General features: G+C 51.1%; 1 protein-coding gene across 1 annotated transcript in view; it reads left to right on the forward strand.

The window, feature by feature from the left end:
* The window catches only part of ZMIZ1 (zinc finger MIZ-type containing 1), a 239,751-nt gene extending 237,531 nt beyond the window's left edge, over nt 1–2,220 (forward strand). Inside the window, exon 24 of the mRNA XM_060126963.1 lies at nt 1,922–2,220. Coding sequence (XP_059982946.1) covers nt 1,922–1,957 — 36 coding nt within the window. The 3' untranslated portion in view covers nt 1,958–2,220. The remainder of the gene's footprint in view (nt 1–1,921) is intronic.
* Nucleotides 2,221–16,630: the final 14,410 nt, after the last annotated feature.

The raw sequence follows: 16,630 nt of genomic DNA on the forward strand, positions 1-16,630 counted from the left end.
GGCGCGTGGGCTTCAGCAGTTGTGGCACGTGGGCTCACTAGTTGTGGCTCATGGGCTCTAGAGCACAGGCTCAGTAGTTGTGGTGCACGGGCTTAGTTGCTCTGCGACATGTGGGATCTTCCTGGACCAGGGACTGAACCCGTGTCCCCTGCACTGGCAGGCGGATTCTCAACCACTGCGCCACCAGGGAAGCCCCTGTGACAGGCTTCTTTCAGTTAGTATAATGTTTTTAAGGTTCATCTGTGTTGTAGCATGCATTGGTGCTTGATTTCTTTTTGTTGACAAATAATATTCCATTGTATGGATTTACCACATTTTTTTATCCATTCATCAGTTGACAGATATTTGGGTTTTTGAGATGCGGTTTTTAAAAAGATCCTCTGATGGCTAAAATGAACAAGACTGACAACATCAAATGTGGTGTGAATATGCAGTGACCAGAACACTCATCCATTACAGGTGGGAGTTTATAATGGTACAACTACTTCAGAAAAGTTTAGCAATTTCTTATAAAGATAAATATATATCTACTCTATATCCCAGCAATTCAACTTGTAGACATTCCCTCAAGAGAAGTGAGCATATATGTCCACACAAAAACTTACAGAACTTTTCATAATAGTAAAAAAAAAAAGAAAAAACTGCAAACAGCCTAACTGTCCATTAACAGAATGGATGAACAGGTGAAGTTATGTTCCTAAAATGGAACCTTATCCAATGAGTCCAAAGGACGGATGAGGGTAAAACATTATGTTGGATAAAAGAAACCGGACATATAGGAATAAGTCATGCATAATCACTATGAAATTCCATTGTATGTGGAATTCAAGAACTCACAAAACTCATCAGAACAGAGATTGTTTTGCGTGTGGGATGGCTGGTTGAAAGGGAGCACAAGGGAACTTTCCAGGTGGATGGAAATGTTCTATACCTTGACTGGGGCTTTGGTTGCATAGGATTATACATTTGTCAAAGCTCTTCAAACTCTACTCTTCAGATCCGTGCATCTCACTGAATGTAAATCATACTTGAATAAAGTTGGGGGTGGGGTAGGGGGCACCTCCTGGAAGCATTGAAGAGGTTTGACTGAGGCACTCAGGCTGGAGCACGTAGAGAGGTCTCCTCCAGTCTCTAAGGTGAGGGGCTGTGGCCTGGACCGGGGGCAGGGGTCATAGAATGAGGAGGGAGGGTGGGCAAGAGGGATGCTAAGGAGGTTGATAGAGCAGGATGAAGAGGACACCCCTGATTGACAGGAGGGGGGCAGTGGGGAGAGGAAGGAGACGAGTGTGACTCTTGGGTTCCTTTCTCTGTACCTGTGACGCTTTGGCCATCAGCCTATTCCCGCTCCATCCCTAGGGCTTCTAGCTGCCACCTGTGTCACCATCTTGTGATGCTCCCTGACTCATGGGAGAAGAAGCTCAGATGACTTCAGCTCTGTGAGGTCCACAGAGGGGGGTCCTTGGGGCTTTCCAGATGTACTTGCTGCACTGTGGAGAGGAGGGTGCAGGCTTGGCAGGCTACCTCGGCTCATGAGTGGTTTGGGGCGCCCAGGGAACCATCAGAACTTCGCCCAACCTCCCCATGTAACCAAGGAGGCAACCAAGGTCCCAGAGGGCAGAGGAGTAGCTCAAGGCCTGCCTTTCTCCCACCTCCTCCTGAAATGAAGCAGGATCCTATGGTCCATGCCCACCATGTCCTCAGGCTGCCTTTTGTCTGTGGGAAAACTTTAGCCGAAGAATAAGTTTAATCCGAGAAGTGAGAAAATGCAGAAACAAAGGAAATCACTCAAAAGAGACCAAATAATGACAGTTTAGTCAGTAAGCACAGTCAAGGACCTTTAGTTCCTGCTCAAGGGCTATAGATAATATTCTGAGCCATATCCTGTGAGCTGTCTTATAGATACTGAAACCCCCACCCCCAGGAGGAAGAAGTTAACTACGTGATGACCAGACTGTAGCCGCGACATAAGCTGCCGCAATTCTGAGAACGGGCCTCAAAGAAATGGGAAAAGAACGACCCTGGAACTGAAGACTAAATGTGCTTAAAGCAATCAAGATGATGCTGGTCAGACCACCGATGACCAATTTCAAGATGACTGTCAGAGCTGACTGTGCTGTTTCTTCATGTAGCCCCCTCCCTCCGCCTATAAAAGCTCTTGCCCACTGATTGTCAGTGGGGGCGGAATTGGCCTTTAGATAGGCATCTGCCTCCCCCGCCAACCCTCCCGGGTTGCCAGCGTCCAAAATAAAGCAAACTTTCCTTTCCACTAACCTTGCCTCTTTACTGGCTTTCCAGTGTGAGCAGCCGGACCCCACTTTCGGTTACACTCTCATGCACCTCTGATTTCAGCTGGGTAGGCAGCCGCCGGTGCAGTGGCCAACACAGACCCTTCCCTCCCAGAGACTGTGGATGGGAAGCTGGTGAGGAGTTACCCTACGCCTCGGAATACGGTACAGGAGGGTGGGGAGGCACAGAAACCCAGCCCACTCTCTCTGTGGGCCTCAGCAGGTGAGGTGCGTGATGGCCTGGGGCGGAGCTGGCAGGAAAGTCCCAGTTGTGTGTCACTCCGTCGTCATCTCCCCCACCCCTTGGACTTCCCTTAAGAGTATCCTCTCCTTGTCATCTGACCCAGCCCCTGCATCACCAAGGACTCCCTTTCTTCTCAAAAAATTCCTCTGAGATGATTTACTGAGTCCCAAGAACTGTGCATATTTGAAGGGCCATGAAAGGGTTCCCTCTGGGTTTCTCCCTTTACCCCACGTCCAGGCAGGTGCAGTGAATTCTTCCAGAACCAAGGAAACTTGGATGTATTTTTTTAAATGTTTTATTGAGGTGTACCATAATAATATAATGACTATAATAAAAACACACATCCTCAATGTAGAGTTTGATGAATTTTACACATACATCCACCACCCAGATCAAGATACAGAGCATTTCCAGAATTCCAGAAGGCGCCTTACACCCCTTTCCCGCTAACCTGACCCCAAAAGTAACCGCTATCTGATTTCTCTCACTTTAGATTAGTTTTATCTACTCTTGCACTTCCTATAGATGGAATCATACAGTAGATACTCTGGCTTTTTTTTTTTTTGCTCAATATAATGTCTGTGAGATTCACCCATGTAGTTTTATGTATCAGTAGGTTGGCTCTTTTTTATTGCTGGGTGGTACTCCATTGTATGGATGTATTCCAACGTGTGTATCTATTTCACTGTTAATGGGCATTTGGGTTGTTTCTGGTTCGGGGCTCTTATGAACGTTCAAATATAGTATTTGTGCAGATGTACATACTCATTTCTCTTGGATATATGCCTAGGAGTGGAATTTCTCCTAGGTCATAGGGAAGCATGTTTTTATCTTTAGTAGGTAAGTACCAAACAGTTTTCTGAAGTGATGGTACCAATTATACACTCCCACTAACAAGGTATGAAATTTCCAGCTATGCCACATCCTCACCAACCCTTTAGTTCTAGCCATCCAAGTGGCTGTATAATGCTATCTCACTGGGGCTTTAGTTTGCTTTCCCTTAATGACTAATGATACTGTGTGTCTTTTCATATGCTTATGGGTTACTTGGATACCTTTTTTTTGTGAAATGCCTATTCAAGTCTTCGGACCACTGTATACTAGGCTGTTTGCCTTTCTGTGTTGATTTATAAGAGTTCTTTATATTACTGGATATGAACTTTTGTCAGTTATATGCATCGTGAATATCTTCTCCCAGTCTGTGGCTTCACTTCTTTAGTTTATCTAGTTTTGAATTTTGTGGGTTTTTTCTTCCAGTTTTATTGAGATATAAGTGACATACACTGTATAAGTTTAAGGTGTACAGAGTAATGACTTGACTTACATACATCATGAAATAATTATCACAATAATTGTAGTGCACATCCATCATCACATATAGATACGGCTTCACTTCTTTATTGCATTTTCTTATTGATGTCTTCTGCTGAACAGAAGTTATTAATGCTAACGAAGCCTAAGTTATCCACCTCTTATGTTTTAGTGCCTTTTGCAACCTCTGTAAGAAATCGTTGAGAAGCCTAGGTTTTGTGCTGATAAGGGCAGCTTCTCTCTGGCCTCCTCCCAGGGCAGGATTCAGACAGTTATTACTCAGCCAGCCCTGTCTGCGAAGTTGGCTGTTGATCAGTTCACCCACCCACCTATCCATCCACCCACCCACTCATCCCCCATCCATCTATCCACCCACTGGTCTATCCTGTGTTCCTTGCCATCACTGTGAGCTGAGTGATGACAGGGAGTGAGAGACTCAGATGGTGGTGGAATTACTGAGATGAACAAGACCCCCGAGGAGCTTATAATCTGGTGGGAAAAACACAACCTACATGAAATCCTTGACAGATTTCTATTTATCCTCACGCTGTCCTAAAATCTGTAGCTTTCATTCATTACTCTCTGAAACGTCCATTTATTTGTCTTTGTTCTGTGACGCTTCTAATATCTGGAAATAGTTCTGTTCCCACAAGTGTGAGCTGCAAATAGCAAAGGTGATTCTCACCTCCCTCATTTTAGGTACTTGGCCCTTATTGATATGGCCTGAGATAGTCAGCAGCCCTGACCCACCGTTGGCTTAAATCCTGTTTGTGACCAGCCTATACACAGAGAACCGTCCCCCTGTCGGTAGGTGGGGACCCCTTCCCCAGGGCTGACAGGCCAGCTATGGATATTTGAAGTCTGGCCCTATGGGACCAGCAGGTGGCCCAACCTAGCAGCAGAGAAGTGGGCAGCGGGCCCAAGCAGGAGTTTCAATAGTCTGCTGTGCAGACGGGTGGTCTCCTTCCTGGCTGAAGGGGGTGGACTCCAGCTCTCTGCTGCTGGTCTCGGGTTGAGCTGGGGCCTGGGGCCAATAGTGGGGAGGGTAGAGAATTTACACCCGTCCTGGGGGGCCCTCATCTAACCTGTAGCCACCGACTTGGCAAATATACCTCATCTCCCCAGCCCAAGCCTATGCCTGCCTCCCTCCCCGAACTCTTTCTGGGGCAGTGGCTCAAAACCAGAGAAAACAATGAAGAGCCTGCCAGCCCTGGCTCCGACTAGCCAGACCCTGGTCACACTCCTCTGTGATCTGACTGCCCAGAATCCTGCAGGCCTGGCTGCCATCCTGCCTGCATAGCACCTGCCCTCCCGACGACACTGGTTCTTTGTTGGAGGAGATGGCTTGTGGGGAAAGCCCTGGGGAGGGGCACAGCTGAGTGGGCCAGGCTGGCGCCAGGCGGGACTCGGGGGCCCCAGCAAACAAGGCCTCCTAGAGAGTGGCCTGCAGGCCGTGGGCAGGATTGGGCAGTTAGCAGCCGTCCAACCGCGGCACCTGATGGGGCTGGAACAGGGATTGAGGGTGGGAGGGCGAGCAGCCCCGAGCCCCAGCCACACGACCTTCCCCAGACACACACCCGCAGACACACAGACCCCCTCCCTCTCCCTCCCTCCACCTCTCTGCTGGCGCTCAGCCCTCAAGGTGACTCTGCAAAGTCTGGCTCAGGGGACCACGTCCACTCCTGCCAGGGGTGACTGGACCCGCCTCTCTGATCCCTCAACAGGCAGACAGAGCCTGAGGGTGGCCCTTCTGTTCATTCTTCACTCAGAGCTTAGGGGTCACAGAGACCCCCTGACCTGAAGTCCGTCCTTCATGGGCTCTGTGGCCATGCTGACTGAGAGGCAGATCTGAGCTGAAAAGATCATTTCCACCCTCTCTCTGTGCCAGGCAGGGCGCTAAGTGCTCGACCTGCAGCATCTCATCAGACCCCACAACAACCTGCAGAGGATGTACAGATCGTCCTCAACTCACAATGGGATTATGTCCCCATAAACACATCTTAAGTTGAAAATATCGTTAAGTCGAAAAGGCATTTAGAAACACCTAACCTACCAAGCATCGTGGCTCAGCCTAGCCAACCTTACATGTGCTCAGAAGGCTTACATTAGCTTACAGTTGGGGAAAATCATCTAACACAAAACCAATTTCATAATGAAGTGTTGAATCTCATGTGCTTTATTGAATACTGTACTGACAGTGAAAAGCAGCGTTGGCTGTACGGATACAGCATGGCTGTCAGTCTATTGATTGTTCACCCTCGTGATCGCGTGGGTGACTGGGAGCTGTGGCCGCCCAGCGTCACAAGAGATGGTCACAACACATATAAATAGCTAGATTAAAATTCAAATTAGAAGTATGGTCTCTCCCAAATGTGTATCAATTTCACACCATTGTAAAGTCGAAAACTCATAAGCGGAACCATCGTTAACCTCCTGTTCTAATAAGAACCATGTCAATTTAGTCCCCTGAGACCACCCAGATAGTCAGCAGGGAGCCCTGGTGTGAGCTCAGGCTGCCTGATTCCCGATCCCATGTCCCTAAAAAGTGGGTGCAGCCTTGGACGGTGTCAAGTGGGAGGGCAGAGACCTTGACGGTCAACTCAGAAATCTGCTCCTTATCCTGGAGGAGATGGAAATTATCAGTGGATTTCACAAGGGAGAGATGTGTGTTTTAGAACGATTGCTCCAGACGCAGTTTGGGCAGAGGGACCAGAAAGCAGCCCGTCTTAATGATCCAGCAGCCATGGAGGGCGCCCTGGGCTCTCCCTTCAGGAAAGAGTTCTCGGTTCATTGGCAAGGAGTGGGGTGAGCTGGGAGGCCACACTCCTCTAGGCAGCCGCAGCAACAACTGTGCACAGTGGGATACGCCGGCCTGGCCACTTGAGCCCGATGGGGCTCTGCTGGGTGGGCCCAGGCTTGGGCAGAGCTACATGGGTTGTTGGAGAGATCAACAGGAAACCAGGAGACACGGCCCAAGGACAGCCTACCGTCAGAGAGAGCAGCCTTCCAGGAGGCTGTGTCAAAGGGTGCCCGCGGCTGCAAGGATGCCCAGCAGGGAGCCCGTGGGGAGCCCACAGCGGGCAAGAGTATGGAGCTCCGTGGTAGAGCGGTGTTTTGTTAGAGTATCTATGGCAGCTCTGGCAAACTAACATGAAACCCCAAAGGAGTGAGTGGGAGGTCTGCCCAGACACTTACATGGGGTTCTGGTGCATTGCTGGGGGCACTAGGCAGAGCAGAGACAGCCCTCAGCAGGAGCACACCGGCTCGGGGGCACACGTGATACCTCCCAGCTGGCAAGGGGCAGGGAAGCTTGAGGGGAACACGGCTGCCGAAGGTCAGGTCGCAGGACTTGATCAGCAGGTAGAGCGGAATCTGAGACATCATTGCTACTGTAATCCCCTTTGGCCGTCCTGGTGAGGTCGACATTCTAACTGTAAGAACACAGCAACACTGTCGCTGTTCAGGGAGGGAAGAGGCTACATCTGCGGCAGTGGACCCATGAGGTAAGAGCCCAGTCTGTGTAGGGGGTGTTAGTCAGGGGCCTCTAAGAAGCAGATGCCAAGCCAGGATTAGCTGGGAAGGAAATGTATTAAGGGAAATACCTGTGAAAGGCAATGGGACAGGAGAAGGGGGAGGATGGGAAAGCTGTCAGACTGTCAGTCAAGTCTGACCTTGAGTGAAGGATAGAGGGAGGGAGGGAAGCAGGCAGGGGGGAGGGAGGAGGGTTGGTGGGATGGAATCCTCTAGCCAAAATCGGCCATCAGAGGGGTCCGCGTCTCACAGGAGAGGGGCTGCCGCTGTAGCACCCCTTCCACACTCAATCAGTCTTTCGCAGGGATGTGGCTCAGGGGTGGACGTGAGAATGGATTCAGAGGCCAGCAGCCTGGGCCAACCCCACGCCTTGCAGACAGAGATCTGAGCCTTCTCGTGGCTGCAATATGAGGCAGTCAGGAAGGGAGGCTGGGCCACAGTGGAGAACCACAAAAAAGCACAAGGCATTAGGGGTAAATGATGGACCGATGCACAAGACTGATGGTGCTAAAATGATATCCCATAGCTCTCGTGGACATTCCTTCCACAACTTCCAGTGCATTCGAACATCCTTTTTCTTCTGATTACTGGCCATTTCTATTTTGCAGTTTGTGACCAGCCTAATCATTTCCTCTATGTGTTTTCTGTTGAGATGCTAACGTATTTCTCGCTAATTTTCATGAACAATTTTTCTCTTAAAGTTACACATACCACATTGATATTCTCCCTGGTTGTTTGAAAGCTCTTTAATCATGTAATGCCTATGAATTCTGGTCCACAAGCCCACGTATGCAAGATACACAACTAAATTTACTTTTCTATAAGTTAATTTCTTTTTTCAAGCTCCTATTTTGGCCCAAATGTCAGAAGCAATCTGAGTAATTTGGGGAAGACCCTTCCCCCATCCTTTCTCTCAGCATTGCCTCTAAGTTCCTGGAGGTTACAGAGTGTCAAAATAGGGGTCAGGGCATCTGTCAGAGCTGTCTTTGCTGATCCCTTGGTGTCTACTGACATCCTTATTTCCATCTGACTCTTGTCCGTGCCCTACCATGATCTCCTCATTCAACTACAAGACCTCCAGGTCTTCAGACTTACTGCATCACACTGTGCTCTCTTGGGTCTCCCCAGGAAATATGTTCATTGCTCCTTATGCCACACCACGGCTGGAGGAGGGCTGGGGGACTCACTTGCTTGGACACACCTAGTCCTAGACCCACCAGGGAAAGGGGAGCCTGGGTTCTCGTTCCTTTCTTGGACTCAAGAAACATGGCTCAAAATGTCCCTGCTTCCGAATTCCCCAAGCTCATCTGCAGGTTCTCATGTCCCTCCACGGGTCTAAACTTACTTGCTTCCCCTCCATAGCCTTCCTCCTCCAGCCCCTAGAGTCCCTTGTTGGTTGGGAGTGGATCAAAGTCTTGTGGAAAGACTGGATGAGCAATCATGCACATTTTCTAAAACAACAGGCTGTGTCCTGAGGGTTTTTGGAAACCTCAAAGCCAAGTATTGATTTCTTTGTCATTATTTCTGAAGACTGTCTGCCCCAAAGCATGGAGGGAAAGGACAGCAAGAGATACCTGGGAAAGAAATAGAGGTCGCTTTGCCCTGCTGCACCCATGGTGCCTTTGGCAGGGCAGATGTATAAAGTATGCCTGCCTCAAAACAGTTCTGTATCTTTCTTTACAGTTCCTCCCATCTGCTTCTCTGCTTCAAAGCTTTTGACCACTTCGAAACCGGTAACCATACGCCAGGATTCTCTTCTGCCTGTCACGGTTTCATGTTACACGTAACTCACCAACATGCCAATCCATGAATTTGAGGTTGCGCCCTGCTCTTTCTGCTCCCCGCTAGCTGCTCCACTTTTGGGGTCTAAATCGCAGAGTCTCAGAATGGAACAGAGCCTCATGGGTTACCTGGTCCACCAACCACCCTGAGTAGGACTCCTCTCTGTGGCATCTCTCCAGTCATGGGGAGTTTACTACTTCAAAGTATCATTATGTGATATCACTGATTGATAGAAAGCTTTCTTGTCCCCAATCTGGCCCCCGCTGGTCCAGCTTCGGGCCAAGGGAGCCCCACTGTGTTCTCTGTCTGTGACAGTCCTCATCACTCTGGAGATGGCATCGTGCCCACCCCATCCTCTAGTGAACAGCCTTGCTAGAGCTGTCCCCTTGATTCCCCAGGTCCCCTGCTCTACTTCCTGGCTGCGTCTTCTGCTGAATTAGTGGGGCCTGTCCACGTGCAACTGAGGCCGACACTGTGATCTCCTGATGTGCTCGGGCCAGCCCAGTACCAGGGCATGTGATACTGACACACTGTCTTAGGAACACAGTCTGCCAGTCTATCAATTTTCCAAGCCCCTGCTCATCTAATATCTGAGATCTTTGTTACATAAATTGAGGCCTCTCCCAGCCTGACCTGTACCTGCTGACCTTTTGTACTAAAATTCAGTGACAACGGAGATTAGTTCTGGAATTAGGCCGAGCTGGGCCAAATACAGGCTGCTCGGCCACTTACTTAACGCCAGAGAAGCCCTGTAACCTTGGACAACTTTCATAACCTCTGCCCGCGGGTCTCTCACTGCTGTGTCCTCTCCCGTTGCGGAGCACAGGCTCCGGACGCGCAGGCCCAGCGGCCATGGCTCACGGGCCCAGCCGCTCCGCGGCATGTGGAATCTTCCCGGACCGGGGCACGAACCCGTGTCCCCTGCATCGGCAGGCGGACTCTCAACCACTGCGCCACCAGGGAAGCCCTTGGAGACCTGATTTTTAAAGAGCAGTTACACTAGTACCTGTTCTTAAGGGCCATGGGAGGATTAAGAAATAATGTAGGGAATTCCCTGGCAGTCCAGTGGTTAGGACTCTGAGCTCTCACTGCCAAGGGCCTGGGTTCAATCCCTGGTCAGGGACCTAAGATCCCACTACTGAAAAAAAAAAAAAAAGAAAGAAAGAAAAAAGAAATAATGTAAATTCTTACCATGTGCAGTTTATTGAGTGTGCAGTAAATGATGGCTATTCTTACTGTTATCAAGCATCTAAGACTACAGTGCTCATCTTAACTGGAAGAAAAAACCAACACGTGGCATCAATGGTGGGCAATCTTGATTACACAGAGGGTAAGTGATGTCGATTCGAAGGGATTCATTGAAATGGAGGAGGAAGAGGTATCAATGTTAGGTAGTAGAGACTGAGGGTCAAGCCAATAGATTCAAGAAAATTACACAGGTCAACAGGAGCAACAAACAGACCAGAAAAAGGAAAAGGGACAGCAGAATTGCAGGCCTCTTTGTCTCCTTGCAGCCATAGAGCAGAGACCAGAGCTCAGACCTGGTCTGCCCAAGCAGCAGCATAGTCCTGGCAAGGACTCAAGTCCCACCTTTGGGGAACCTGGCAGTGAGGGCCCCTCCTTAGGATAATGATGCCAACCTGGGCTGGTCAGCACAGGTGGGGGTGGGTTGTGCATGATGGCTAACCTGGACTTCCTTGGCAAGCTCTTGAGTCCTGCCGGTGGCTCCTTTTCCTGCTGACTCTGGGCAGGGACTGCGTGAATAAACTCTGTGCCCGTGTTTATACATTGCTCACCTGTGCTAGCGGACGCCACCCCTGCAGGGCTGAAAGCCAATGGTAGATTCTCTAGGGCAAGAAGGCCCAGCCAGTGGGGGGACAGCACAAGCTTTGAAGTCAGCGAGACCTGGGGTCAGACCCTGCTCAGCCACCTGTTATCCGTGTGGCCTTGAGTAAGTCATTGGCTCCCCGCTCAGGCGTGGAGCTGTCACCACCACGTGGGGACAGAAGCCTCTCCCTTGCGGAGTTATCGCAAGGACTAGATGAGATTTCAGGTCTAAATCACCAAGCACAGTGTCAGGCTAGCTGGAAGAAAGGCTGCATGGAAGAGATGGTATCTGGCATAATTCACCTAAGAGATGCCACTTGCAGCCCACCAACTCCTGAAGGAAGACACACAGCCAAGGGGAACTGGGAAGAATTCCAGTCTCCACCTCACGCTAGTGTGACCTTGGAGAAATCGTTTACCCTCTCTGGACGCCTATTCCTTCATTTGTCAGACAGGGATAATCCCCGATTTGCAGGTTCCTCCTGAGGATTGGGTTCCTCCTGAGGTTCCTCCTCCTTCCTAGACACGGCGTCTAGGAAGTGCTTAGTTCAGAGCCCAGCACGGAGTCATCAAGTGAGGTACCGTTCCTTCCCCGAGGCCACCGGCATGCCCTGGCCAAACCGTAGCTCAGGCCCCCTCGCCGAGGGCTTCCTCCCAACTCCCTCTCTCTCTCAGGCTTCAGGCATTCTCCTTCAGAGGAGTGAGACAGAAACAGCAGCCCTGGGAATTCCCTGGTGGTCCAGTGTTAGGACTCCATGCTCTCACTGCCAAGGGCCCAGGTTCGATCCCTGGTTGGGGAACGAAGACCCCACAAGCCGTGCAGCGCAGCCCCAAAATTTTTTTAATTAAAAAAAAACCCAGGGCTTCCCTGGTAGCGCAGTGGTTGAGAGTCCGCCTGCCGATGCAGGGGACACGGGTTCGTGCCCCAGTCCGGGAAGATCCCACGTGCCGCGGAGCGGCTGGGCCCATGAGCCATGGCCGCTGACCCTGCACGTCCGGAACCTGTGCTCCACCACGGGAGAGGCCACAACAGTGAGAGCCCCGCGTACTGCAAAATAAATAAATAAATATATTAATTAATTTTAAAAACCCCCAAAAAACAAAACAGCAGCCCGGTCCACATCCTCACCAAGACCTGTCAGGCCTGTCTCTCAGGACCGGTTGTCCCTGACGGTGCCCGTGAGGTCTTTGCCAAGAGCTGCTGGTGACACAAGCCTGCTGAGATGGCAGGTCAGTGCTGGGCTGTGTGTGGAGCAATGGGGTCGGAGCTGGGCTTTAAAGGGCCCTGGCTGGGTGCAGGGTGCTACAGGTATTATCTGTCTATTAGTTATCTGTGCTGCATAGCACATGACCCAACACCAAGGGGCTTAAAGCAACAAGCATCTATTACGTCAGGCTTTCTGTGGGTCAGGTGTCTGGGCGTGGTTTAGCTGGGTGCCCTGGCTCAAGGTCTCTCGGGAGGTTGTAGTCAAGGCGCCAGCTGGGCGGCAGTCACCCCAGGGCTGCCCAGATCACAGTGGACAGTAGGTACACTCAGAAGCGTGTTTCCTCAGCTCCACTCTGTGACCAGGTGGCTGGGGGGTGAGCCCTGTCCTGCCCTGCTGGCTGCTCCCCAGGGGCCCACAGCAGCCTGGATTGTACAGGTGACCTTTACTATTATTTTTTTAATTAATTAATTTAGTTTTGGCTGCGTTGGGTCTTTGTTGCTGCGCACGGGCTTCTCACTGCGGTGGCTTCTCTTGTTGCAGAGCATGGGCTCTAGGCGCGTAGGCTTCAGCAGTTGTGGCACGTGGGCTTCAGCAGTTTTGGCACGTGGGCTCACTAGTTGTGGCTTAGTTGCTCCGCGGCACATGGGAATCTTCCTGGGCCAGGGCTCGAACCTGTGTCCCCTACATCGGCAGGTGGATTCTTAACCACTGCGCCCACCGGGGAAGCCCTGCACAGGTGACCTTTAAAGCCCAGCTGGACTCTGAAGAGGAGTTTCTCCAGACCTCCCCCTTGAGGCCGCTCTCTGCTCACTGTGCCCACCACCACCCTGGGCCTTGAGAGAAACCTCCCCTGCCCACCTCTTCCTGACTCCCACAATGCTCTGCTTCTGACCATGCTCGGGACCAGACACACCCATGTTTCCTGGAAGCAGCAGAGGGAGGCTGATGCATTGAGAATGACTTCGAGAAGCCTGGGAAGGCCTCGGGGGAATTCCCCCAGAGAATGACGCGATCACGGTGGCCTGTTAGCAGGCTCTGGTTCACTTTTTGGGTTCTCACCCAAGAACCTCTCTTCTGGGCTCCCTGTCAGCTTCCCATGACAGATGCTCTCCTGGACCCCAGTCCCTCAGATGGAACCAAGATAAATGGAGTCCAAGGCCTCCTACCTAAGGCACATTGTCCCAGGGACAGACACTGGAATTGATCGTTCATGAAAACCCCACCCCATGACCACAGCAGGGCCTCCTTCACTCCCAGCCCCTCCTGGAAGGCTCTTCAGGACCCCTGTAACTTCATACCCTATGGCGACCACAACATTCACCCCTGCCCGGCACACAGGCAGCCTGGGAGAGGCCGGAGGTATTCTGTATCTGAGGGCAAGGCTCAGGCCCGGCATTTAGTAGGTGCTCTGAAAACATGTCTGCTGAGTGAATCTTGTAGAAAGGGCCCTGGCAAGTGTGAAGAGAGGGGTTTGACCACAGTTCCAGTACTTTGAGGCTGTGTGACCATGGGCAAGCTTCTGTCCCTCTCTGAGCTTCAGTTCTCTCATTTACACAGTGGAGATCAGAGCTTATAAACTATTGGCTCAGAGGCCCTAGCTGGGTTGTAAATATGTTGTTTAGGGCTCATTCAGGGTTTAATTTTATTTTAAAATGAGTTCCCAACATTTAAAAGTTGGGAGATTTCCACTAAACATAATGTTTTTAGTTTTTATTGAAAAATGAAAAGATCTGGCTACACTGGACCCATTGTCCACATACAAAAATTGACTGGCCTGGGCAGGAGCTGCCCCTTTAATTGTGGTGTTTGGACACAGTCCCACGTCCACGTATTCCCTATAGCCTTGCCCAGCACACTTCACCCCAGTGTGTCTCTGCCTGGCCCCAACCGGTATATGAGTTTGCAACCCCTGGATGTCAGCATGTCCTGACTGTTCTTTGGCTCTGTGAGGCCTAAAGATGGCATTACAGGGTCCCTGAGTGATGAAATCCATTAACACCCTGGATAAGAAGCCACTCGGGCTGAGTGGAGAGAAACTGCCATTTCTGAGGATGACACAGAGTCTATAAATAGCCATAGAGGCTGAGTGCTGACACCTACCCCATCTCACCTGGGGATGGGCATGTTTCAGTTCATGGCTCAGCCCAGAGACAGTCCTTGCTCCTGATGCCACTGAGGTCAGCACAGGTAGAAATGATTTCACAGCTGAGCCTGTGGGGAAGGTGGAATTTTCTCTGGTTCAGGCAAGAGGGAGTGATGATGTTTGATTTTTCAAAGAGGGTAGAAGGTGTAACATGGTGGGGATGAAGGACTGCACCATCCCTGGCTCCCCAGTACTACCCAACAATGTTAGACCTCAGCCTGGCCTTCAGGATTTTCTGTGATTGCCACGCCCCTTCCCCTGCCAAGCTTTCAGCTCATGGTCAATATTGTAGCCTTTCTTTGAAGATGACCTGACCTCTCCTAGCTCTGGGCTGGCTTTGGCTTATTCCCCCTGTGGAATCTCCTCTCTTCATCTTTTTGTCTCTGCCCCTCAAATGCAGTTGTCTCCAGGCTGACCCCCTAGGCAGAAACAATTTCCCCTGTCCCCTGAGTTCCACAGTCCCCCAGCTAACTCAGTTTCTATCTTGTTGTGTCATCTGTCCAAGGTTTGTCTCTCTTGCCCTCCCCACCCTGTCCCAATTACCGGCTCCTCAACGATAGTGACATACGCAAACCCTGATCCTGGAGTCAGACAGATTCCTCCCAACTCCAGCACTCTGCCCTTGGGCAACTCACTCCCCAGCTCTTGGGGCCTTGCTTCCCTATCTGTGCAATGGAACTGCTTCCCAGGCTGCAGTGGAGAGCAGCCAAGCTAAGGGCTAGGCAAGGGCTTTGGGAACTAAAGTGGTTACATGAATGAAAGCAGCTCTTCCCTGGGTTAGGGCTGCTCGTACTCCATTGGGTGGGAGATAAACTGAGGCCCTCAAGGAGCCGGCTTGAGAGACAATAGGGGACCACTAATAGATTTGGCGTAGCTAAGGGCTATGTGAGCCAAGGGCCTGGAACTGATATGTGGGGTGATTCCTCTCTTCTTCTTTTGAATCTGCAGTATGCACTGATACAGGGGAGTATCTGCGAGATGTGCTGAGGGCCCAGATGGGGCAGGGAGCAAGCCAGCTTCCTACTCAGGCCTGTTCTACTTCAGGGCACAATCACAAAAAAAGGAGAAGCCATTCCCCAGAACAGAGTGAGGCCCCGTCCTGGGCTGGGACCTGGGGAGCATCTGGGCTCCAGGATGCAGCTGGAGTATCATTGAGTGCAGGCCCTTCCTGGGCCAGGAATAGAGAAGAGGACTGTGGACTTCCAGAAAAGGGTCAAGCCAGCATTCTCATGAGGTTAAGACACTTTGACCCCTTGAATTGGCTTGGGTCAGCATTTTGCTTCCTGACCCCTTCCCAGGAGTCAATTCAGAGCCTGGGGCAGGTCAGTTTAGAGCTGGTCCCAGCTGAAGTCCACCTGATTCCAAGGCCCAGACCCCACCCTCTTCTCTGGCCCCTCAGAACTCTGAGCCCGTGCAGCTGAGGCCCATTACTGACTGAGCCCCAAACCCTGAGCAAAGACCATCTGGACGGGACTTCCCCGGTGGCACAGTGGTTAAGAATCCGCCTGCCAATGAAGGGGACACGGGTTCGAGCCTTGGTCCGGGAAGATCCCACATGCCATGGAGCAACTAAGCTCGTGGGCCACAACTACTGAGCCTGTGCTCTAGAGCCCACAAGCCACAACTACTGAGCCCACGAGACACAATTACTGAGCCCACGTGCCACAACTACTGAAGCCCACGTGCCTAGAGCCCACGCTCTGCAACAAGAGAAGCCACCGCAATGAGAAGCCCACGCACCACGACAGAGTAGCCCCTGCTCGCCGCAACTAGAGAAAGCCAGCATGCATCAACAAAGACCTAATGCAGCCAAAACTAAAAATTAAAAAAAAAAATGACACGTACACACACAAAAGAATCAGAGGTTTAAAAAAAAAAAAGACCATCTAGACTCTGTCCATCACTGATGCCCATGGCACAGTACTTAACAGCTGACAAAGTCCTCTCTCTCTTCATTTTATCCTTGGAACCGACCTGGAAAACAAGCAAGGTAGGGATTAGCATCACCCCCTATTCTGCAGAGGGGAAACTGAGGCCCAGAAGGTCTGGGAGGACTGGCAGAGGCTGGCTGCAGAGACTCCAGGGTTCCCCTACCTCTAGGCAGTGCCTTCATCTCTCTGGGCCTCATTTGCACATACGGAGAGTGCAGCTGTTGGCTCGGATGCTCTCTCAAGTCCCCCGCCTGTCATTCATTTCCTGTGGGCCTCCCATGCCCCCAGGCTTCTGGGAAGCCCACCTCAGCATGTGGGGTAAATCCCCCTCACTGTGGTTTCTCCCGCTCAGTTCCCCTTCTCTTCCT

Source organism: Lagenorhynchus albirostris, chromosome 16 (assembly GCF_949774975.1).
Source record: "Lagenorhynchus albirostris chromosome 16, mLagAlb1.1, whole genome shotgun sequence".
Lineage (NCBI taxonomy): Eukaryota > Metazoa > Chordata > Mammalia > Artiodactyla > Delphinidae > Lagenorhynchus > Lagenorhynchus albirostris.